General features: G+C 46.6%; 1 protein-coding gene across 1 annotated transcript in view; it reads left to right on the top strand.

The window, feature by feature from the left end:
• COL4A5 (collagen type IV alpha 5 chain) overlaps positions 1–25,937 on the top strand; it is a 377,606-nt gene that overhangs the window by 287,807 nt on the left and 63,862 nt on the right. Inside the window, 8 exon segments of the mRNA XM_030209194.1 lie at positions 424–513; positions 5,429–5,568; position 5,654; positions 7,440–7,565; positions 19,987–20,074; positions 20,483–20,574; positions 23,356–23,406; positions 24,146–24,331. Coding sequence (XP_030065054.1) covers positions 424–513; positions 5,429–5,568; position 5,654; positions 7,440–7,565; positions 19,987–20,074; positions 20,483–20,574; positions 23,356–23,406; positions 24,146–24,331 — 774 coding nt within the window.

Genomic DNA, 25,937 nt, shown 5'->3' with positions numbered 1-25,937 from the left:
GTTCCGGGGCAGAAGGAGCAGGGAACCAGCGGAGCCGACAGCGGCACGGCTGCTTTCTGCACCCCTCCAGCAGCGTGCACCTGGGGCGGACCGCCCCCATAGCTCCGCCCTCGGTATGCCACTGGCTGTCTCTGATTTTCTGTAAGGCTGATTGGAGGGGTGAAGATACTGTATTCCTTTTGAACCTTGGAAGACCTACCCTATTGAAGGGGTTTGTTAGTGAATGGTTTACTTCTGTCACTTGCTGCTTCTGAGTTTCAGCCACCCCAGGTTCATGCATGAGGAGTCATTCCCCGTTAATGCTCTGATTGTCTGTGTTTACCTGTTCTGACCGAGTATCAACATAAGCATTATAAGACAGCAAACGTGACAGGCGTGGCTTTGGATTATTATTTTCTGCTGATGTAACTTTTGCTTTTTTAGGTCCCAAAGGAGATTCAGGCTTCCCTGGACAGCCAGGTCCAAGAGGTCATCCAGGACAGAAGGGGAGCATAGGAGAGATGGGATACCCTGGTGAGCTTTTTGTTTCAAAGTCTGTTTTGTATTAATTATTTTAAATAACACTATGATAGCTTGTGGTTTGTATATTTGAGCAACAGGATCATCCGCAATATTTTATTTATTTATTTATTTAAGTTTCAAATTAAATTACAAGCATTAAATCCTGTTACAGAAAATCAGACCACATATAATAATCAAAAAGAAATAAAATAATTAGCCTCTCTTAATATCAAGGGAAGGCTTGAAGAACAATCTATGAACTAACTAACGTCCGCAAACTACGGAAGACCCATCTCTTTAACAAGGCGTACAATAAAGATCAATAAATGTGAACTCCTACAAATATACCCAGAATTGTCTTACAGCATTTGCTTGTCACTCTACTATCATGTTTCATCACTATCATAGTACCCAAGATCCTTATGTAATACTAAATGTCTATTCTCTTATATATTTCTACCATTCATGATGTATTGTAAGCCACATTGAGCCTGCAAAGAGGTGGGAAAATGTGGGATACAAATGCAATAAATAAACAACTATAACTCTTTCTTAGACCACCTAATCAAAACTGGTGGGGGCGTTAAGTAACTTTGGTGAGTATAATAAAGAAAAGACATCTTTGATACAGAAGGCCTGGTTAATACCACTTAACTAAACCTTAATCCAGATATTCTTATTTTTCAGAAGCTATCTGGTCACTTTTTTCATTTCTAAGAACTCTTTCAGTTGCTCTGGTTCGAAGAAAACATATTTTTTGTCTAAGTAAGTCACTAAACATTTACAAGGATAAGAAAGGGTAAATCTAGCTCCCAACATTCATGTCTCTTCTCTAAAAGCCAAGAAAGCTTTTCTTCTGTCCCAGGGGCGTAGCTACGGGTGGGCCTGGATGGGCCTAAGCCCACCCAGTTTTGTCTCGGGCCCATCCTCACCTTCTCCCACCCCCGCCATAGCGCTGCCTCCTCTCCTGCACTTCATGGTCTCTGTCTCCCACCCTCGCAGCAGCGCTTGCAATTTGCTATCGGCGCTGCCTGCCTGACAGCTGACAGACGCGGCGCGACGTCCTCCTGCTCCGGGGCCTTCCCTCTGCCGCGGTGATTCAACTTCCTGTTTACGCAGGGCGGATTGCACGCGGCAGAGGGAAGGTCCCGGAGCAGGACGTCATCGTGCCACGTCTGTCATCTGTCAGGCAGGCAGCGCCGATAAAGCGCTGCCACGGGGTGGGAGATGGAGACCATGAAGTGCAGGAGAGGAGGCAGCGCCACGGTGGGGGTGGGAGAAGGTGAGTGGAGGCAGCACCGATAACTTTAAAAGTGCTGGACAGACGCGCGTGCGTGTGTGTGTGTGTGTGTGTGGGGGGGGGGGTTACAGTGCCCACCCATCCAACCCGTTTTCCCACCCAAAAATTGTCTTCTGGCTACGCCACTGTTCTGTCCTGTGTGGTTTTCACCACATCAGGGTAGATCCATATTCTGTCTCCAAGAAAAGGTTTTGTGGAGTTTTTAAAGAACAGTTTCAAAATTGAATTTAAGTCTTGTTCAAATACCATCGAAACAAGTAATGTTTTCCTTTCGGAAACTTCCATATTAGATTGTTCTAAAAAAAGCAGTTAGGTTTTGCAAATCCTTAGCTTCCTTCATTCTCTCCCCACGTTTTAAATCAGGTAAATAGTATATTTTACTAACGGGGAATTAAATCTGGGGAGTATTGAAGGATTTCAGCCAAGTATTTTTTAAACATAGCCATTGCATTCATTTCTAAAGATCTTGAAAAGTTCAAAAGGTGTAGATTCAAACGCCTATTATAGTTTTCAAACTGTTCAATCTTTCGATGAGTCATAAGCTTATCTTTTACAAGCAAATCCGTTTTTACTTTTAGATTAGAGAGATCTTGTTGGACAGCTGTATCTGTTTTTTCTGATTCTTATTTAAAAGTCTCAAATGTAGATGTTAAAAAATCTAACTTACTCACAATTGGAGCAACTGTAGAAGTCAGCGTTTGTATCGATTTCCAGGTAGAGTCCAAAGTTACCGCCTCGGGAGCTTTCAACTCGACATTGTTAAGTTCTCCCAGCGTCTCATTTTGGTCTCCGACAACAAGGTTTCCTATTACATCATCTTCCGACGTTTCCAGAAAAACTAGCCCGCTTCTGAGATCTGCTGGGCAAGGCGGGGGATTAAGCTCCGGTGAGAATAGAGTTGTTTCATTTCCCTGTGAGAAGGACGATCCACCCACATCTCCCACTGCGTGAATTTGACTCGAACCGGTCTGTCGTGGTGTGCTGGTGGTATATCTATCAAGCGTCGTCTGAAGTAAAGATTCAGAGGCTTGCAGAGCTTCCACCAGTCAATCTGCCATCTTGGCACGCCCCCATCCACAATATTTTAAAGTTGTCTTCCTCTGTATTGTAGCACTTCTGGTTCCCACGTCACAACAGTGTAACGTTTGATTGTGAAGTGGTGGAAATAACAAACCCCTCCTTTACTGATGTGACACCTTGACTGTCAGAGCCCTTTGTGGGTTTCATCTGCAAGTTTCTTTGGCCTGCCATTTTTATTTTAACTCTTTTGATGCTGAGGTCTTTGCATCCTTCAGGACCAAATAAACTGAAAATCAATGCATACTGCCCCAATGTTACCCAGATACAATAATATCGGGTGGTGTGTGGGCAGAACAAGTGTCTGTACAGTTATCCAGTTTGCGTCAATATTCAGTGATAACTTTATCTGGTTAGCTATCGGGATACCAGGCTGAATATCACTGCTACCGGGATAATGGTGGTAATGGCTGCCCTATCTAGATTTTCACTGCCAACCACTATCCAGATAATGGTGGTGAATATCTGGGTTTTATTTAACTTTTAACCATGTGTGTCAAGTTCTAATTCAATAAAACAAATACTAACCACCCCGGCTGAATATGAACCTGAAAGTAACCACATCCACAATTCCACATTCTTATTCTTATGTCATGTGGACCTAAGCAAAGCACGTAAAATATTTTAATCTCTTCCATCACCAGCCAGGGGTTTCTTTTGGTGTGATATGGAGAGGGACAATTTCAAAAGCTCAGTCACTTTGGACCTGGAAGCTGTGTTTCAAAGGGGAATGCCCCAGGGATTTTCCATTTGAAAGTTCAGGGCCAGCAGGAACTTGGTAACTGTTATTGCGTTAGCATGACAGCGCACATCCGCTAACTACTACTACTATACATCATTTCTATAGCGCTACCAGTGGTACGCAGTGCTTCACAATTGAACATGAAGAAAAGACAGTCCCTGCTCAAAAGAGCTTACAATCTAAATCAGGATAGACAGGACCAATAAGGATAAGGGTAGGACAGACAGAAGGACACATAGGGAAAGGGACTATTGAAGAGAGGAAGACAAGATAAAGGTTACAAGTGACAAGTTAGGAGTCAAAAGCAGCATCAAACAGGTAGGCCTTTAGCCCGGATTTGAAGGCAGCCAGGGATGGAGCTAGGAGGTGGGAACTGGGTGGAATGGTGTGTACTGGACAGAGCAGTTAGCGCATAGGATTTTTAGGCTTCTGTTTTAAGGGATGGCGGTAAATGCACCTGTTCGATTCCAATGCACCTACTGTGCCATAGGTGCATCAACATCACCCATTGATTCCCCTCAACAATTTCCTCGACACATTGTATATAGGGCATTCCCTTCTTGCCTCTAAAGGGAGGGGGAGCTGAACAGAAGAGACTGAAAAAAAAAAAAAAGCAAGCCCTTCTGGCAAAGGAAAAACACTTTAGAGTTCAGTTTTTCTCTTTTATAATAATTCTAAAATTTATTAGAGTAAATAAATGGTTACAATAAAAATTATTTTATCCCAGTGTGACAGAAAATTGAATTACTATTTATATCAGTCCAAATTTCAGTATAAGGAATACTGTATTTGGAATACTGAAGCTTAATTTTGTCCAATCACTTAATGCCTTATATTTTCTCTCTTATCTGGTATTCTTCAACTCTGACCTCTAAGGTCACCGTCACATAATTCTGTTTCTTTGGTATTTTTCTCAAATATTCATCATTTGCTCTTTGTAACCTCCTTCCCTTGAATACCTATCACTCATACTGGTCCTTCACTGAAAATGGCTCTGTGTTAATTCAGAGTCTGTTTGAAACAAACAAACAGACATTTGTTAAAGTTTATGGCCTATTACTAGGGCTAAGCAAGCCTGTCTATGGTCTGTGAGAAAAACAAGACACAAGCTAGCTCATTGCCCTACTAGATCAAAAATAAGGGAATGTTGTATATACAAAACTAACTGATCTGAAAAACCAAACAGCTCTATACAACACTCTTAAAAGACTCCCCCCCCCCCCATGCTGATCTCTCCCTTGACTGCCACCATCACCTGGTCTCCCCCTTGAGACCCCCTAAACATTAGTGAATGACAGTCACCACCCCCTGTCTCCTTGGAATTCCACCAAATAGGCCCTACCCCCTCAACCCTGATTTCTTCCCCCCTCCCAATTCTTACTGGGAGTCTCTCATCTCTAGTGAGTGAGATGTGTACCTGGGTGCTTTTATATGAAGTCCACTGCAGCGCCCCCTAGAGTGCCCCACTACTCTGTTGGGATGTCTATATGGCCAGTCTACTAAGAATTCTGGCTCCTTAAATTCGTGATGCATGATTTTGTGAATTTTTCATGTGAATGTTTTTTGTTTTGGGAAGAGGGGGGTTGAAAATGGACCAAAAAAGATAAACATCTAGCAAATGGCCATTTTTGAAACAAAAAGATAAACCTTTTCTGTTTCAAAAATGGCTACATTTCCTATTCGAATGTTGGATGTTTTGAGCAAAACGTCCAAAGTCGGATTTAAACGTCATATCGAAAATGTCCACCCTCATGGAGGGAACCTTTGTCTGCGTACAGGCTGAAAACCTGTTTCTGTTTCTCAAACAGGTCCTCCTGGAAGTAAAGGGTCTCCAGGTATCTCGGGACATACTGGACAGCCAGGATCTCCTGGACCTCCAGGATTTAAAGGAGAAAAGGGAGAAACGAGTCTTCCCAGCTATAGTGAACCAGGTGCACCAGGGCCTAAGGTAATGTACATTTCTTTAGGTATGTGTTATTTCAATATGCCACTTTGACATTTCCAAATCTAAATAAAAGTGAAGTAGAAAACAGGGTCACTTCAGATTTTAAACTTTAAATAAATTGCTGCTTACGTTTCTGTAAGCGCACAATAGGAAGGAACGCAATCGCCAAAAATGTCACTAAAACAGAAAAACAAATCCTCAATAAACTTATAGTACAGCAAGACCTCCAGTTTGTTCTGCAGAGAGAACAATGATCCACCCTTGAAGATCACAGAAAAAAGTTATTTACTCCACAGCAATAAACCACCCCAGTCAAAAGAAAACAATCACATTGCAGTATTCATCCCTTAATGAACAGAGCTTGTCAGAAAACGCCTAGCTAATCTTTTCCTCTCCATCTTCCTACGCTCGCCTCATAACGCCCATTTCCTTCTACACCTCATTCCACCTATGTTCAATTTACTTAACCGTTAACCCCATTAATATTATGTTTATTACATATTGTATATTCTTCTTACGACTTGTAATTCTTCTTATTTTTACTATGTAAGCCGCATTGAGCCTGCCATGTGTGGGAAAGCGCGGGGTACAAATGTAATAAATAAATAAATAAATAGCCACCTGCCTGCGGTTACCCTGCAGCCACTTACAGGGTTTGTCTCCAGCACAGCTCAGGTTCACCTGCATCTGCTGCTGTGCTCTACACTAGTACCCTCCTCCCACCGACTGGGTCACAGTCGCCTCTGGGCGAGCCTCCCGCTTCCAAAGTATCCCCAGTGATTTTTAGGTTACTGGGGCCACACTCCCAGTGGTCCCACAATTCCCAGAAAGCACTCACAGACCCAACACGCAAACCACCAGGATTCTTTATCAGACCAGACAGAGAACGTTGACTTGGCCGGTTAAGTTGAAATTGCCCCCAAAATAAACCAGATATTCAATGCTGGTCACTGGAAATGGCCTGGCATTGAATATCTGGCCTCAGCGCTGACATGGGAGTCAGCCTGGCTAACTCCTGCGCAGTGCCGATCCTAGGTCGGCTGCCACCCGGGGCGGATCGCCGCTGCGCCCCCCCCCCTCCACCCCCCCCCGGGTGCAGCGGCGTCCGTCCCCCCAGGGTGCAGCACGACACCCCCATCCCTGGCGCATCAAGCCCCCCCCCCCCCCCCCGGGTGCATTCCTTGGCTGCTGGAGGGTGCAGAGAGCAGTCGCGCGCCTGTCGGCTTCACTGGCTCCCTGTTCCAGAGCAGAGGGAGCAGGGAACCAGTGGAGCCGACAGGCGCGTGGCTGCTCTCTGAACCCTCCAGCAGCGTGCACCCGGGGCGGACCGCCCCCACTGCCCCGCCCTTGCTATGTCACTGCTCCTGCGGTCTGAAATTTGCCCCATAATCTCCAAATGGATTAGTTTTGCGCATACCATGAACAGGAATGATCCTCACTCCTCAGTCAGGGTATGTGGAGTACGATCTCAATCTCTTGAATTTACTACTAACGCTCGCCGTGGTACTTGCATTCTGTCAAAGAGAGCTTCCCCTCTGGAGTTCATAAGATGTAACATGTCTAGGCAACTTATTCAGGTGCGCTTGGAAGTTCTTTGTGATCAAGCCCGTGGTCTCCAACACAATGAGAAACATTTCTGTATTTTTCTACCACATTTTCTTGGTCTCAGACCGAGTTACTTGATAATTGAGGACCTTCTTTCTCTCTCTCCAGTTGATTCACAGAGTACTCGCTTGGGACTGATGCCTCTGTAATAGATACTGTTCTGGGATCTTTCTCTTTTACCATTGTATCCAGTTTAAACCACATGTGATGTGTGTCAAATACTTTTAATTACATTATGATTTATGTATGTTATTTTCTATTTATTCCAGGGTGACCAGGCCAAAGTGGATTCCCAGGAAGTCCAGGGATTAAAGGAGTACCCGGCGGCCCAGGTGCGCCTGGGTTACCAGGTAGCCCAGGTCAAAAGGGAGACTCTGGCCTTCCTGGATTCCCAGGTAACTGTCTGGTGTTTGACATGAGGAATTTTTGGTCTCTTCAGATCATTTATTTGTTTAGAAAACGACTTCACCAAAGACTGCTGGAAGTATAATAACTGAAAACCAGCAATCTCTTATTACCATAGCAGGTTGCACCACGGACCAAAAGTATCACTTAGAAAGACCATCATCTGTTCCAACCTGAGAAGAAATGTATTAAGTACTTCCAAAGGGCAAAAGGATTAGGCTCATTTCGCAGTGCCAGAGGCAGTCAGTTCCACATCACTGATAACAACCGTGCACAGTAAATGCAGGTGATCTGTAGTGGATCTAGTTGCACCCAGCTCCAGGTGGGACATCCAGCAGTCTACTCTTTCTGGAGCTTCATGACCTGGATGGAAGTTAGGAAATCAGCATCTCTCTAAGCTATACAGGTTTATCTGTGGCTCGGTACCTTAAAGAAACAAAACCAGTAGCTTAAAATGAGCCAATGCTGAGTAGTGTAAAGTGGATCCTCTTTTCTTCTGGGGTGTAGCTCTTCCCAACCAAAACCAAAAAAAACACACTCCGTATGTCTCTCCCGGTCCCATGGAGAGTAGCAGTAAAAAGAAAAAAAAAACACGCGGCGCAATTCAGCCCTGGTTTCACAAAAAAAAACAGCTCAGTCCAGCTAGGCTTTCAAAACACAGTTCAATTCTAGCCAAGCTTCAAAAAAAACAGCTCAGTTTAGCCAGGCTTTCAAAACACAGTTCAGTTCTAGCCAAGCGTGCCTAAACACAGTTCAGTTCTAGCCAAGCTTTCAAAACACCGTTCAGTAATGGCTTTGCGCGGGCTCAAAGCCTAGGGTCCCACCCTCCTTGGTCAGTCAAACTCCTACCTGACCTCCTCCCCGCTTGACCCGGCTGGCCCCGCTACTTCCTTGGCTTTCGCTGAGCCAGAGCTGAAAAGTCCCATCGGCTCTTCCAGGGTGTCTCCGGTTCAGTCAACTCCATAGGGCAAGGCTCACTCTCTCTCTCTCTCTCCTCAGGAGCCCAATCCTATCTTCCTCGCCCCCGCCCTTCTCCCAGCTGCTCACCCTTTCTTCATTAAAGCTCTTTGGTGTCTCTTCTTTCTCCACCCACCTGTTCCACCCGGTTGGAGAATCAGCCTTACTCCTTCCCCTGCGGCCCTCCTCTGGAGACCCCTGGGAATGCACATAGTTTCTCTTATCCCCGGGCTCCCTTGGGGCATGCTGGGAGTTGTAGTTCTTTATTTCTAGTTTTTTTCCTGGGTAATGCCTGCCTATAACGGGGGTATTCTGGCCTATCCCAGGTTCCTTTGGGGCCTTTCCTAATACTCTTACATACCCCCCCCCCTTAAATTTCCACCCCCGCATTCTTTTTCCTCCTCCTCCTCCACCCGGGACAGGGCATCAACATTTCTAAACATCGCCCGGACGATGCTCCACAGCAATATTGGAAAGGCTGCAATGCTAAGTACCATTGCATTAGTCTCCCATTATTATTCTTCATTACATTCAACCATTTCAGGGGAGCATGGTCCGTTACCAACTTAAATTTTCTCCCTTCTAAATAGACACTACACTCCTGCACTGCCCATCGTATGGCTAAACACTCCTTTCTATGGTGGAGTAATGTTCCTCATGAGGCAGGAGCTTCCGGCTTAAATAAAGCACCGGGTGTTCCTCCCCCTTCATGCTCTTGGGACAGCACTGCGCCTAACCCCTCCCTGAAGCATCTGTTTGAAGGACAAAGAGCTTTTCAAAATCCACTGGCCTTCAGCCAGGTTCCTGGCCAGGGCCCTCTGCATCTGTTCAAATGCCCTCAACAACTCCCCCTCCCCACCTCAAGTGGTCCGGAGTCTTCCCTCTCAGCATGTCAGTTAAGGGAGTGGCCATTGGCGGAAAAATGAGGGAATGAAACCTGCGGTAATACCCTACCAGCCCCAGGAATCTACGCAATTGTTTCTGGTGTTTGGTCTGGGAAACTCTTGGATGCTTTTAACCCTTATTCATAAGGGCCGGACCTCTCCCCTTCCCACATTATACCCTAAATACTTCACCCCGGTACTGCGCAAAATAGCATTTTTTGGGGTTTAGGTGAGACCTGCATCCCTAAAAGCCTGCAGCACGGCCTCTACCTGTTTAAATGGTGTTCCAGTCTCCACTATGTATTACCACATCATCCATATAGGCGGCGGCATATGCCTGATGTGGTCGGAGAACCCGGTCCAGCAACCTCTGGCAGCTTGCAGCTGCTGAATTAAGGCCAAAGGGCATCTTTTGAAACTGGTACAGGCCTATGGGCGTACTAAAGGCGGTCTTAGCTTGTGCCCCTGACGTAAGGGGAATCTGCCAGTACCCTTTTGTCAAGTCCAGGGTGGTGAGATATTGTGCAGAGTCCTAGCCTGTCCACCAGCTCCTCATATAGGGCATAGGATATGCATCTGCTTGCGAGATATTATTAAGCTGGCGGAAATCTATCAGAATCTCCACTCCCCTTCGGGTTTTGGTACTAACACCACTGGCTTGACCAGGGGCTATTTGACTCTTCGATCACCCGAAGTCTAACATTTCCTGGACCTGTTTTATCACCTCCCTCCTTTCATGGGGAACAGCCTATATGGCTTTTGCCGAACTACTTTACCCCTTTCCGTTATGATGTCATGCTCCACTAGGTGAGTATTTCCAGGGCAAGGCCGTCAACACATCATCAAACCCTTTTAGGAGCCTTCCTATCTCTTTCTTTTGTACTTGTGTCAACCGGGGATTAACCCCTGGTTCACACGGCTTTGAAAATATCTCTTATTTGCGGTCCCACTCCTCTCCCTCCTTTTCCTCCACCCGGGTCTGAAAGCCTACCCTTGCTACCCAGGGTTTCATCAGGTTAACATGGAAGGTTTGGACCCGCCCCTTTTCGTTCGCCACCTCATATGTAAGAGGCCCAAGTCTCCTCCTCACCACCCAGGGACCCTTCCACCTAGAGGCAAACTTATGAGGATCCTCCGAGATTAGGATAAGGACCCTATCTCCTATTACAAACTCCCTCTCACGAGTACCCTTATCATAATATTCCTTTTGACGATTTTGGCTCTGTTCAAGCCTATCCTGGAATAGTCCTGTAACCTATCTAATCTGGTCCCTCAGATCCTGTAGGTATTCGACCACTGACTGATCAGAGGCGTCCGGGGGTACCAGTGTTCCTGTAAAATATCTAAAATGCCCCTGGGCCTCCGTCCAAACATCAATTCATAAGGCGCAACTCCTAATGAGTTCTTGCACCTTCTCCCTGTAGCATATAGCACGAAGGGCAACAGTTGGTCCCAACCTGTCCTATCCTCGCCTAACGCTTTTTTAAACATACCCTTTAAAGTTCTATTAAAACGTTCCACCATCCCATTAGTTTGAGGAGGGTAGGCCGCTGTATGGATATGTTGTATCCCAAAAGCCTCCCACACTTGCCTTAAGGTACTTGACATAAAGTTGGACCCCCTGTCGGTCAAAACTTCTTGGGGGAATCCCACCTCACAGAAGATTTTTATCAGTTCCCTGGCAATGACCTTCGCTGCTATGCTTCTCAAAGGAATGGCCCAGGGTACCGTAGTGCCATATCCATAACCACTAAAACATAGAGGAAGCCTCTTTGAGATTTTGTTACCGGGCCAATAATATCCATTGCGATTCTCCTCCCGGTTGTTCCACTCTAGAAAGGGGTTTTAAAGGTGCCTTAGGCGGCAGCCGGTCTGCCACCTTCTGACAGTTGGGGCAGGACTTGCAATAACCTCTCCACCTCCCCATAAACTCCTGGCCAATAAAACCGGCCCAATATCTGAGTCAGGGTAGCTTGGGAGCCCTTATGCCCCCCAAAGGGTGATCATGCGCGAGCCTTACGACTAGGGGACGGAAAGCTTGGGGGACTACTAGCTGTCTCCCCGCTTCAGAGTTCTCCCAATTGGGTACCCTGCGATATAGAATGTCCCCTCTATCATGAACCCGGGCTTCCTGGCCCTCCCCTGTCGGGGCCCGTTCCCAGGCATATTCTAAAGTAGGGTCCCGTGGCCTGCTCCCTATGAAACTGGGGAAACTGCTCGCTCAATTCTTTCGGGGCCACTGGCAGATACTTTCTTTCTTGCCTACTCCAAGGCCTCCCGTCTGCCCCTCTGCTCCTTTTTTTTTCAAAGCTTTCCCCTTTCTCTCTTTCCCGGCTCCCCTAAAACCTCCCCTTGAAAAGGAAAAATACCTCCTATTCCCTCTTCCTCAGCCTCAGGGTCTCGCCGAGCCTGAGAGCGGGTAGTGACCAACACTCTTTTTTCACTATACACTCGGTAAGGGGGGCCAGTCCCTTCCCAAAATCATCTCCTGTGGCAGTCTGGGCAGAACGGCAATGGCTATCTCTATCTCCCCTGTGGGCCCCTTCACGTGAACCCTATGGAGGGTATAACGAGTACTGGCCCCATGTATACTTGAATAGCCACTGCTCCCTCATAAGTATCCTTACCTCCTGTCCTCCTCTTTCTTATTGTTCCCATAACCTCCTAGAGATCATGGACTGGTCTGCCCCGGAGTCTAACATGGCTACAATCGGTAAACCCTCCACCTCCACCTTAGCAGTATACCGAGGCTAAACCCTTGGGCAACCTGCGAGGTCCATCCCTCTCGACCTGGGCAATCCCTCCGGAAGTGCCAGTCTTCCACACTTATAACAGATTTTTCCTTCATACAAGGGGGCCTTTTTTCCAGGGCCTGAGGGCACTACGGGCTTTTTACCACCCCAGCCATAATCGGGTTTCCCTCCCTGGGGATCTGCTTAAAGAAGGAACTTTGTTGGAACCCCAGCCTCCCCCAGGTCGGGGCTTACCACCCTCCAGGTCGGGTTCTCCCCAATGTTGGGCTTCCAAATAACACTCCAACCCGGCTGTCACGGCCTCCACCGTCTTACAGCCCCTTTGGACCAATCCTGCCCTAATCTCCCTGGGAAGGCCCTGCAGGAACTGCTCCACTACTAATTCTTGAAGAATCTCTCCCATGGTGTGGCGATCAGGTTCCAACCATTTTTTTACCAAGTCCAAAAGTCTAGTGGCCACTGCTTTAGGGGTTTCCCCCTTTTCCCATTTAGTGGACCGAAACTTACGCCTATAAGCCTGGGTACTTAGTCCATATCTGGTCCTTAATGGCCTCTCTCAACCTCCCATAGTTGGCAGCGTCCCAGGAGCCAAGTCTCTAAGGCTCCTAGAGCCTCCCCAGATAATGAAGGCACTAACCGCATGGCCCACTGCTCTTGTGGCCATCCTGCGGCCACGGCCACCCTCTCGAAGGCGGTCAGGAAATCAATCTACATTATCCTGCTCAGACAACTTTCCCCAAGTAAGGGAGTTCAGGGATAAAGGTCCTACCGCACCGCTTCCTCCTGGTCCCTGTCCAGTTGCCTCCAGGCTCCACCGCCCCTGGGAGCCTCGATCCCTCGCTGAAAAAAGTCCTGGAGCATATTCAGCACCGGTTGTTGCTGCTCTCGTGCCGCCGTCAAGGAGTCTTCCACCATCTTCCCCGTCAGTTCTTGCTGTTTCTGGAACTGCATCGTCAATCCAAGCGAAGATCTCCTTGGGGTCCATCCTTGCTCCGGAACAGCGACTCCTGGTGGGGGAAAAAAAACAGAGGACACCTCCAAGTGCGGTTTCACTACTTTATTTTCCCCTTTTACTAGATCCCTTTATTTCCCCAATCTAGGCCCCGCTTACCGGAACCCCAGACGGGTCTGTGCCTTTCTCAGCGTTGGCCCCTCCGTCGGGCTTTTCGGTCCTGCTGGTCTTGGCCTCCTCGAGCGACAGGTCCGCGAAGCAATCCCACTTCTGACACCATTGTAAAGTGGATCCGCTTTTCTTCTGGGTTGTAGCTCTTCCCAACCAAAAACCAAAAAAAAACACACTCCTGTATGTTCTCTCCCGGTCCCATGGAGAGTAGCAGTAAAAAGAAAAAAAAACACGCGCGCATTCAGCCCTGGTTTCACAAAAAAAAAAAAACAGTTCAATTTTAGCCAAACTTCAAAAAAACACAGCTCAGTCCAGCTAGACTTTCAAACACAGTTCAATTCCTAGCCAGCTTCAAAACACAGTCAGTCCCAGCTAGGCTTCAAAAAACACAGTTCAATTCTAGCCAAGCTTCAAAAAAACAGCTCAGTTTAGCCAGGCTTTTCAAAACACAGTTCAGTTCTAGCCAAGCTTTCAAACACAGCTCAGTTTAGCCAGGCTTTCAAAACACAGCTCAGTTTTAGCCAGGCTTTCAAAACCAGTTCAGTTCTAGCCAGGCTTTCAAAACACAGTTCAGTTCTAGCCAACTTTCCTAAACACCAGCTCAGTTTAGCCAGGCTTTTCAAAACACAGTTCATTCTAAGCCAAGCTTTCAAAACACAGCTCAGTTAGCCAAGCTTTCAAAAACACAGCTCAGTTTAGCCAGCTTTCAAAACACAGTTCAGTTCTAGCCACAGCTTTTCAAAAAACACAGTTCATTCTAGCCAAGCTTCAAAAAACACAGCTCAGTTTAGCCAGGCTTTCAAAACACAGTTCAGTTCTAGCCAAGCTTTCAAAAACACAGTTCAGTTCTAGCCAAGCTTTCCTAAACACAGCTCAGTTTAGCCAGGCTTTCAAAACACAGTTCAGTTCTAGCCAAGCTTTCCTAAACACAGCTCAGTTTAGCCAGGCTTTCAAAACACAGTTCAGTTCTAGCCAAGCTTCCAAAACACAGCTCAGTTTAGCCAGGCTTTCAAAACACAGTTCAGTAATGGTTTTGCGCGGGCTCAAAGCCTAGGGTCCCACCCTCTTGGTCAGTCAAACTCTACCTGACCTCCTCCCCGCTTGACCCCGGCTTGGCCCCGCTACTTCCTTGGCTTTCGCTGAGCCAGAGCTGAAAAGTCCATCGGCTCTTCCAGGGTGTTCTACCGGTCAGTCAACTCCATAGGGCAAGGCTCACTCTCTCTCTCTCTCTCCCAGGAGCCCAATCCATATCTCCTCGCCCCGCCCTTCTCCCAGTGCTCACCCTTTCTTTCATTAAAGCTCTTTGGTGTCTCTTCTTTCTCCACCCACCGGTTCCACCACCTCTTCCACCCGGTTGAGAATCAGCCTTACTCCTTCCCCTGCGGCCCTCCTCTGGAGACTCCTGGGAATGCACATAGTTTCTCTTATCCCCGGGCTCCCTTGGGGCATGCTGGGAGTTGTAGTTCTTTATTTCTAGTTTTTTCCTGGGTAATGCCTGCCTATAACGGGGGTATTCTGGCCTATCCCAGGGTTCCTTTGGGGCCTTTCCTACATACTCTTACAGTAGCCATTTTCTTGACATCCAGTTCAGGGGTCATTAGGGGGCAGTAACTTAAGGAACTTATTTGAGAGTCCCAAACAATGTCTTAAACTCTCAGTATATTGAGGAAATGTGTGGTTGAAACAAGGCATTGAAGTCTAATATAATTCCCAGTTCACTGAATGAATCCTTTATGGGCGCCACATGAGCATAAAACTATCAGTTTAGCTGGCAGCTGAGTCCAGTCTAAGTTCCCAAAGATCAGCATTTTGATTTTCAATGCAGTAAGCACCAATCATCGATCTTTCACCCATGATTCAACCCCAGTTAAGCATGATTTAGCTTTACAACCGGGGGGGAACGCCTAAGTTTACAATTAACTGTACACCTTCAATATAGGATGATCCTCCACACACCGCCAAGGACACTAAGGTCCTCCCAAGGACTTTCACTATCTACAACCCTCTCCAAAAGACATTACACGATGTGATACCTACCAGGAACTCTACTAGCTCATCTCGTACGTTCCTAAATCTACATTATCCCAACTGCAAAGGACCAGTGGCGTACCAAGGTGGGGGCAGTCCGCCCCGGGTGCACGCTGCTGGGGGGGGGTGCCACGCACCGGTCAGCGTCGTTGGTTTCAATGCGCCCTCTGCCCCGAACAGGAAGTAACCTGTTTCGGGGCAGAGGGAGCATGGAAACCAACGACGCTGACCAGCGCGCAGCGTGCACCTGGGGGGGGGGTCTTTCGCCGGGGGAGCGGGGCGCATCGGCGATCCGCCCCCGGGTGTCCGCACCCCTAGGAACGCCACTGCAAAGGACTAAAATATAAAGTAACATATGCATCCAGTGTCTCCTACATAGGCAGGCAAATCTAGGAAATGAACTACCAAAAACCATAAATCAACCCACGACATAATTAAATTTCCGTAAATTATTGAAGACCAATTTATTCAAGAAAGCTTACCATAAATAACATACCCTAATTATCAATTAATGCTCATATCAGGTCACATCAAATTCAACTACGTCTGCTGCATGGACACCTGAATGTGGAGTACCACAGGGATCCCCCCTCTCACCAACTATTTCAACCTAATGATGATCCCCTTGGCAAAACTTCTATCAAACCATAACCTTAACCCATACATATATGCCGATGATGTAACGATATATATTCCTTTCAAACAAGACATTAATGAAATCTCCAACGAAATCAACCAAAGTCTATCACACCTATGAACATATGGGCAGATGCATTCTGATTGAAACTGAATGCAGAAAAAAACTCAATGCCTCATACTTACCTCCCAATACAACATGAAAAAATTTACCTGCTAGTAACACACCTAAACTAAATCTGCCAATCTCAGAAACTTTAAAAATCCTTGGAGTCACTATTGACCGCCACCTAACACTTGAGACTCATGCGAACAACACAACCAAAAAGATGTTCTACTCCATGTGGAAACTGAAAAGAATTAAACCATTCTTTCCGAGATCTGTCTTCCGCAACCTAGTGCAATCACTCGTACTCAGTCATCTGGACTACTGCAACTCACTATAACGCAGGCTGCAAAGAGCAAATATTGAGGAAACTTCAGACAGCCCAGAATACAGGAGCCAGACTCATCTTCGGAAAACCAAAATACGAAAGTGCAAAACCCTTACGTGAGAAACTACACTGGCTCCCACTCAAGGAACGTATCACCTTTAAAGTATGCACATTAGTTCACCAAATCATTCACGGTTGAAGCCCCTGCATACATGTCTGACTTAATAGACCTGCCATCCAGAAACGCTAAAAGATCATCCCGAACTTTCCTCAATCTCCACTTCCCTAAGTGCAAAGGCACATAAAATACAAAGTACTGCATGCATCAACCTTCTCTTATATGAGCAGCAATTCTGGAATACACTACCACGCAACCTGAAAACGATCTACGAAGTTAAACCGACTTCCGCAAACCATTGAATACTCATCCTTTGATGAAAATTTACTGCAAGGATCAAAACACATGAAGTCCATACACACTAATAGAAATGCACCAATACACCTTCTTCTGAACTCTCTTCCCCATACTTTCACCACACACCATAAAACTCTACCAACAGATAATACTGTCACACCCTAACATACTCTGGCTATTGTTCTGTCGTCCTATCATCCCCATTGGTACATTCCATTGTTAATCCCCCCAATGACATTCTGAATTGACTTTGTCTTCCCTTAACTCTTCATAATATAACCCATAATCGCATGGTAACAAATTGTACTTCCATCAATCACAATGTATGTAAGCCACACTGAGCTCGCAAATAGGTGGGAAAATGTGGGATACAAATGCAATAAATACAATAAAATTAATTAATTAATTAATAAGATGTACACTGGACTTTCACAATATCTAATTCTGTATTTCCTATGTTTAATATTCATGATTGTTTCAAACTGTTATCCCAATTTTTATTATGAGGAACTTTCCTTCCTGAATACCTACTCCATTCTATCTCCTCGACCTTAACTATGTATTTCTCTTCTCCAGAACTGGTAATCACATTACGAAATATGTAAGCCACATTGAGCCTGCAAATAGGTTGGAAAATGGTGGGATATCAAATGTTGTAATAAATAAATTGCCTGCAAGCGAGCCTTCTCCGGAGTAACCCCCACACTCTGGAATGGCATTGCCTGAAAGGCTAACCGCTTAACACAAGATTACCTCTATGTCAGAAGCAAGTGAAAGCTTGGCTCTTCAACCAAGCCTTTAATGGAAGAACTAACTAACTTGCTAGTCTCACTCACACACACAAGGATTGGCTCGGGCTGCACATACTGCAGCGGGACATGTTTATCCACTCCTAACTTAGCTGAGATAATATTTAACCATCTCTCTGACCTCAAATCAATCACCTTACTTTCTAATTCTTCCTACTTTCTTACTCATCTATATGTTACAACTTTGCCTTACCCTTCGCTGTCAATTAAAATGTTCTATTACATATGTGTTGTCATTGTAAGTAGTATACCATCCATATTTTGTATTGATACTCGAATATTTTTACTGCTGTAATTGCCTATTGCTCATGTTTGATCTATTCTTACTGTACACCGCCTTGAGTGAATTCCTTTAAAAAGGCGGTAAATAAATCCAAATAAATAAATAAATAAATATGCAGAAAAGCAAACACTAACAGGGCCAGTGACCATAAGAAAATATTTAAAAGAAGCAAAGCAGAATCTTTTATCATCCCACAAGTCAAGAACCTAGACAAAGACAACTTACCATTTGTTCGTACCCTAAAACTCTTTTCATTGAGGAAAGAGGTGAACCAGTTCAAAACCTACCCTCCTAACCCCAGTTGCCCACGTCTGGTAACCAAAAGGTCAAAATTGATGACAAATGTCACAAATCTAAGGGAACCAATATTACTGAATATCTTATTATGAAATACTGATAGATTTTATCCATATCAACCGTCAGTAATGACTCTGTACCTGATCCCCTCCGCAACTGTGCTTGATTAGAATGAAAAGCACCCACATCTTGTAAAGGCTTGCCAATTTCCTTTTCTGGAATCTTGGCTAAAGGCGGTAAGTGGAAACTTGCCGTGGGGTACAGTAGGAAAGGAACAGAGGCATTCTCCATGTTACTCATTCTTGCAATGCTGTTTTCAGATTATTGTTGTGTGTTTGGAACAGGGTTTAATTTCTAGGGGAAGAGCCTGAAATACAGTTCCACCGTCCAGAACCTGAACTGCAGGGGTGTTCTCCTTCAGCCCTTCCTTCCAGGAAGCATGCAGAGAAGAGGAGGGGAGGGGAGGGGAGGGGGTGAGTCTGGAGCAGAGAACAGTCACTCTGCTCCCTAGTCTGGTCCCTCTTCTCCACAACAAAAAAGACGTTCTGCTCGACGTGGAAACTCAAAAGAGTTAAGCCTTTCTTCCCGAGAAACATTTTCCGTACCTTGGTACAATCTATGGTATTAGTCACCTGGACTACATGTAATTAGGGTTACCATTTGTGTCCTCTGAAAAGAGGACACATGTCACGCCCCTACCCCGCCCCCGCCACGCCTCATGCCAGCCCCACCTTCAGGGTCGGTTCCGCCACGCCCCCCCCCCCCCCGTCACATAGTCCCCTCCCCCCCTCACTTACTATCTAGCCCTGGTGGTCTAGTAGCGTCCTTCTCTTCGGGTCAGGAAGAGCCCCCTCTTTCCTGCCCGGAGCGCTGCCTGCCCTTGCCTGCTGGCATCCTCCTCGGTATGGCTGGGGATTCAAAATGGCCACCGAGAGTTGAAAACGGCCTCGCGAGAGTTCAAATCTCGGCGGCCATTTTGAATCCCCAGCCGACCGAGAAGGATGATAGACAGGGAGGCAGCGCTCCGGGCAGGAAGAGGGGGCTCGTTCCTGCCCCGAAGACGTCACTAGACCACCAGGGAACATGTAAGGAAGGGGAGGGGATGGGAGACCAGGTCACGACCCACGGCGCCGATCGCGCGCCCACCGCAACGCACGCGCCTGCCCGCACCCGCGCCCAACGTTTGTCCAGAAATCCGGACAAAACGTGGGTGCGGGCAAACTCCGCCAGACGCCCCGGACATGCCCTCAAAAAGAGGACATGTCCGGGGAAAATCCGGACGTATGGTAACCCTAACTGTAATACTCTGTACGCTGGCTGCAAAGAACAAACTATTAAGAAACTCCAAACAGCCCAGAATACCGCAGCCAGACTCATATTGGAAAGAACCAAATACGAAAGTGCGAAACCCTTGAAATTTAGAGGTATGAAAATCTAGGTCATGACAATGGAGCACAGAGAGCCATCCATCCTTCAAGCCATCCTAAATATTTTTGAGAGAGAAGTAAATTCAAACATCTTTATATATTCTGCAATTTACATCATTCAGAGTTTAGCAAAACAAAGATTTTTCCCTGCCTTTAATAAAGCCATTTCCTGTTTGTTTTCTTGTAACCCCTTCTCCCTAAAGAACTCAACATTAACAGGAATTTGGCAGGATACAGCTGGACGTGGTAAAGCCTACCACGCTGAGATATCCGATGTGTACAACCGCTGTGTTTTGCAATGCCCGGCACTGCGCTAAAGTGGTACTAGACCATGATTTATAATTGCTTGGTCTTCCGTTTCACAGGAGCATCGGGTATTCCGGGACTGAAAGGAATAGGTGGACTCCCAGGTGGTCCTGGTTCCCCTGGCGCTCCTGGTGTCAAAGGTGAGGCATCTACAAAGAAGCCTGTGTACCGGTCAGATGAACCACGGTACTTCAACATGCATTGCTTTCTCCAATTCCGAGTGTATGACGTTGTACCGCTGGCATATTTTAATTGGACTTTAGACTGCAAATCCATGATTTGTCTAAACAGATGTGAACTTAGGGCCCTGTTTACTAAGGCGCGCTGAGCGTTTTTTAGCGCTTGCTAAAAATTAGCATGTGCTAAACACTAGAGACACCCATATAGTCCTATGGGTGTCTCTAACATTTACTGTGCGCTAAAAACGCTAGCACGCCTTTAGCGCAGCTTAGTAAACAGAGCCTAAGTTTTGTTCCAGTGGGTGGACCGTTCTGTGTGTGCAGGTTAGTCATTGAAGTACTGAGCCGTGCCTTTCTTCTTTCTTTAGGAGAAAACCGGTCATTCTGGACCTCCAGGTGGCCCTGGCGCAAAAGGACAACAAGGGCAAGATGGCATCCCCGGACCAGCTGGACAGAAGGGTGAACCAGGTGAGCGATGTTTGGGGTTTGATTTTGCTAGACATCTAACATGCTTTCCCTACTTACTGCTATGGGGTAAATATTCGCCGGCGGCACTGAGCATTTTTCTGATCGCCACCGTCGTTATTACTACTTAACATTTCTAGAGCGCTACTAGGGTTACGCAGCGCTGTACAATTTAACAGAGAGACAGTCCCCTGCTCAAAGAGCTTACAATCTAATAGACAAGTGAACGGTCGGTCCGATAGGGGCAGTCCAAATTGGGGGCAGTCTGGATTCACTGAACGGTAAGGGTTAGGTGCCGAACGCAGCATTGAAGAGGTGGGCTTTAAGCAAAGACTTGAAGACGGGCAGGGAGGGGCTTGGCGTAAGGGCTCAGGAAGGTTGTTCCAAGCATAGGGTGAGGCGAGGCAGAATGAGCGTAGCCTGGAGTGGCGGTGGTGGAGGAGGGTACTGAGAGGAGGATTTGTCCTGTGAACGGAGGTTACGGGCGGGAACGTAAGGGGAGATGAGGGTAGAAAGATAGTGAGGGGCAGCAGACTGAGTGCATTTGTAGGTAAGAAGGAGAAGCTTGAATTGAATGCGGTATCCGATCGGAAGCCAGTGAAGTGACCTGAGGAGAGGGTGATATGAGTATATCGGTTCTGGCGGAATATGAGACGTGCAGCAGAGTTCTGAACAGATTGAAGGGGGGATAGATGGCTAAGTGGGAGGCCGGTGAGGAGTAAGTTGCAGTAGTCCAGGCGAGAGGTAATGAGAAATGTCCGGTCATGTCCAGACTTTGGCATTGAATATCCAGGTTATGTGGTGCCTGCTAACAAGTGGAGGGGCATAATCGAACGCAAACGCCCATCTCCATGGGCGTCTATCTCCGAGAACGGATACGTGAAGGGGCGGGCAAACCGTATTTTGGAAAAAAATGGGCGTCCATCTTTCTTCCGATACTACGGTTTGTGCCAGCCAAATGCATCGGAGTTGTGCAGATTTGAGTTGGGCCGGTATCGTTTTTCAGCGTAATGGAAACCGAAAGGCGCCCAGCTCAAAAACAACAAAATCCAAGGCATTGGATCGTGGGGGGCCAGGATTCGTAGTGCACTGGTCCCCTCACATGCCAGGACACCAACCGGGCACCCTAGGGGGCACTTGTAACAATTAAAAAACTAAAGTTAACTACCTCTGAAGTCCATAGCTCCCTTCCCTTGGTGCTGAGCCCCCCAAATCCTCCCCAAAACCCACTCCCCCCAACTCTACACCATTAGCATAGCACTTATGGCTGAAGGGGGGCACCTAGATGTGGGTGCAGTGGGTTTGGGGGCGGTTTGGAGAGCTCCCATTTACCACCACAAGTGTAACAGATAGTGGGGGGATGGGCCTGGGTCACCTGGCTGAAGTCCACTGCACTCACTAACAACTGCTCCAGGGACTTGCAGACTGCTGTGAGGGAGCTGGGTATGACATTTGAGGCGGCATACAGGCCTGGCAAAAAAAGTTGTTAAAGTTGTTTTTTTTTTTTGTGGGAGGGGGTTAGTGACCACTGGGGGAGCCGGGTGGTCATCCCTGAATCCATCCGGTGGTCATCTGGTCATTTAGGACACTTTTATGGGACTTGTTCGTGAAAAAAAAGGGTCAAAAAAAAGTGACCCAAATTCGCGCTGAAAACGCCTTTCTTTTTCAATTATCAGCCAAGGACGGCCCATCTCTCCTCGCCGATAAATACGCCCCAGTCCCGCGTCCGACACGCTCCCGTTCAACTTTGGCTGTTCCGCGACAGATTGCAGTTGAAGACTCCAAAAATCGGCTTTCGATTATACCATTTGGGCGCCCACGGGAAAAAGACGCCCATCTCCCGATTTGGGTCGAAATATGGGCGTCTTTCTCTTTCAAAAATAAGGCGGATAGCCAGTTAAGTCGATATTCAAAACTTAACTGGCGATGGGATGCAGCATAAAGATAGGCCTGTCTGTTTGTCCTGATTTAGATTGTAAGCTCTTTTGAGCAGGGACTGTCTTTTCTTCATGTTAAATTGTGAAGCGCTGCGTACGACTGGTAGCGCTATAGAAATGATTTATAGTAGTAGTAGTAGTAGAAGCCTGCCCTTGCAGATCAGCAACACGGCCGCGCAGGCTTCTGTTTCTGTGAGTCTGACGTCCTGCACGTACGTGCAGGACGTCAGACTCACAGAAACAGAAGCCTGCGCGGCCGTGTTACTGATCTGCAAGGGCAGGCTTCTCATGGAATGCTGCTAGCAGAATATCACATTAACATTCCATCTAGAATCTCCAATAGTAGCAACATTCCATTTAGAATCATTCCTATGTGTCCTTCTACCCTTATCCTTATTGGTCCTGTCAGTCAGTCCTGATTTAGATTGTAAGCTCTTTGAGCAGGGACTGTCTTTCTTCATGTTTAATTGTAAAGCGCTGCGTACGACTGGTAGCGCTATAGAAGTGATTTATAGTAGTAGTAGTAATAGGACTGTGTTTTATGTGGTTCCCCTGGCCGATGAAGTGCTCAATATCGGCATTTAACCGCCAACATGCTGATTCCGCCCCCAGAGCACCCCCAAAATAGCCGGTTTTCACTTAGACACTAACCGCTGATTTTCAGCCAGTTAAGTGCCGCTGAAAATTAATGGATAGCCCCATACAAGAAGCGATTTAACCAGACAGTGGCTGTTTCTGGCCAGTTAAATTGTTTTGAATATCGACCAGTTTGTCGCTATACTAATTACCTAACACTAATCCTCCTATAGTACAATGACTGACTGGACTTTTTTGTTTGGTTTTTAAGGTCTGCCAGTTTTGGTTCTCCAGGTTCCCCAGGTCTATCCGGGAGCTTCAGGTAAAGTTATCGGTGTCTTTAGGTTGGGGTTTCATCCCCATATGACTTGGCACAGAATGTTCAGTGCTGTGTCCTTAGGACTAGGGGGCATGCAGTGAAGCTGCTAAGGAGTAAATTAAAACAAACCAGAGAGAACATTTCTTCACTCAGCATGTAATTAAACCTCAGGAATTGTTGCCAGAGAATGTGGGTAACTGCAGTTAACTTAGCAGGGTTTAAAAAAGGTTTGGATAATTTCCTAAAAGGAAAAGTCCATAAGGCCCCAACGCATAATTAAACTCTGGAATTCATTGCCGGAGAACTGTTAGCTTAGCAGAGTTTAAAAGGGGTTAGACGTTTCCTAAAGGACAAGTACCATAAACCACTACTTAAATGGACTTGGGGAAATCCACAATTCCAGGAATAACGTGTAAAATGTTTGTACGTTTGGGAAGCTCGCCAGGTGCCCTTGACCTGGATTGGCCGCTGTCGTGGACAGGATGCTGGCTCGATGGACCCTTGGTCTTTCCCAGTGTGGCATTTCTTATGTACTTATTATTAAGATGGTCTTGGGAAAATCCCTGCTTATTTGTAGGGTAAGCAGCATAAAATCTGTTTTCTTGCCAAGTACTTGTGATCTGGATTGGCCACTGGTTGGAAACAGGATACTGGGCTTAATGGCCCTTCAGTCTGTCCAGTATGACAATGCTTATGGTCTTATGCTTATATTGGTATTTTGTTTCTTTGTTTGGTTTAACAGGAGCAAAGGGTGATCCAGGATTTCCTGGCACTTCGGGAAGCCCTGGACTTCCAGGCTCCAAAGGTGAACCAGGTTTCCAAGGGTTCCCTGGTCTTCAAGGTCAGCCAGGTCCACTTGGTCCCCCAGGTCCACGTATGGAGGGTCCTAAGGGTAGTCCTGGGCCTGCAGGCCCACCCGGGAGACCAGGTAAGAACCGTGAATGAGGTTGATTTCACTCCCCCCTTTTATTTTGCTGCTGGGTTTCCAGTCTTGGAGTCAGGGCTGAATTTCTCATCTTCTCTTGGGTGCCATTTTCTTTCTAATGGCATAGTGTATAGAATATTTTTCAGGTGTCGGAGACCAAGTATCACATTTTGAAAAACTGATAAAGGTAAAATAGGAATAAACAAACAAAAAAGAAGAGAAAATGATAGCTTTTTTATTGGGACTAACAGTACATTTTTGGTGCCGTTGGAGGTATTGCAGCCCCTCTGCATTTCCTCCCAGCATTTCTCCAGGGTGATTCCACTGGCCCACACCGATCCACTTTGGGCTTCTACTCCGGCTACCATGCACCATCAAACTTTTATCTCTACAGGTTTTATTTTCCTTTCTCCTATTCCCAGTGGCTCCAGTACAATTTCTCTTCTTCATACTGACTTTTCCCAATCTTCCTCTATCTGAAGCCACTGTGTATATCAGGACAACATTGCCCATCTTCTGCTTTATCCCTCTTGTCTTCTCCCCTTTTCAAGCTTCAACATTTTCTTCCTTTCTTTCAGTCTTCTCCATTCTGTCACTGCCGTCATGCTTCTACTCTCTCCGACTTTCTTGCTCCTTCTCCGCTCTCTGCTGGTGATATCGATTCCAATCCTGGTCCTCCAAATCAGATCTTGCCCTGCTCACGCAGGTCACGCTACAATGTCTCCAGTCTTTCCGTTCCTCTCCTTTCCCCTTCTCTGCCTTTCTCATGTGCCCTGTGGAATGCCCACTCTGTCTCCAACAAGCTTGCCTACATTCCTGACCTCTCTATCTCTCGTACTGTCCATCTGCTTGCACTAACTGAGACTTGACTTTGTCCTGAATTCCCTGCTTCAGCTGCTGCTCTGGGTTATGGAGGTTACCTTTTCTCCTATGCACCTGGCCTGGTTGGCCGTGAAGGTGGTGTTGGGCTGCTACTCTCACCCTCTTCCACATTTCAACCTCTTCTTCCACCTCAGTGTCACTGCTTTTCTTCTTTCAAAGTCCACTCCATCCATCACTCTACCTCTCCAAGTAGCAGTCGTTTATCAACCCCCTGATAAGTTCCTTTCTCACTGACTTTGAATCCTTTCTTTCTTTCTTGGGGATTTTAACATTCATTCTAATGACCCCCCTCTGACTCTTATGCCTATCCTCTTTCTGTCTTCAGCTGTGCTCCACTACCCCTAATCACCAGAATGGCCACTGTCTTGATCTTATCTTCTTCTCCAACTGCTCAATCTCCAATTTCTGCACCTCGGTTCTGACCCTCATCTGATAACTTTCACACTCAATAACCCTTCCCCCCAGTCCTGTCCAATCTGCACCAGTGCATCTAGGAATCTTCAGGCTATTGACCGTTTCTCTATTAGTGTTTCATCCCTCTCTCAACCACTGTGTTATCCAAGCCTGTCAATGAGGCTATCTCTTCCTATAATACTATTCTCTCCTCTGCTCTGGATTCTCTTGTTTCTCCCATTCTCCATTCTGTGAGGCATACCAAGCCCAATCCACTATCTACGCTCCTGTGCTCGATCTGCTGAATCCCATGTCCATGCTGATTTCATGCATT

This window comes from Microcaecilia unicolor, chromosome 7 (genome assembly GCF_901765095.1).
Source record: "Microcaecilia unicolor chromosome 7, aMicUni1.1, whole genome shotgun sequence".
Classification (NCBI taxonomy): domain Eukaryota; kingdom Metazoa; phylum Chordata; class Amphibia; order Gymnophiona; family Siphonopidae; genus Microcaecilia; species Microcaecilia unicolor.
The sequence above is the reverse complement of the archived record's forward strand: the minus strand, read 5'-3'. Positions and strand labels throughout refer to the sequence as shown.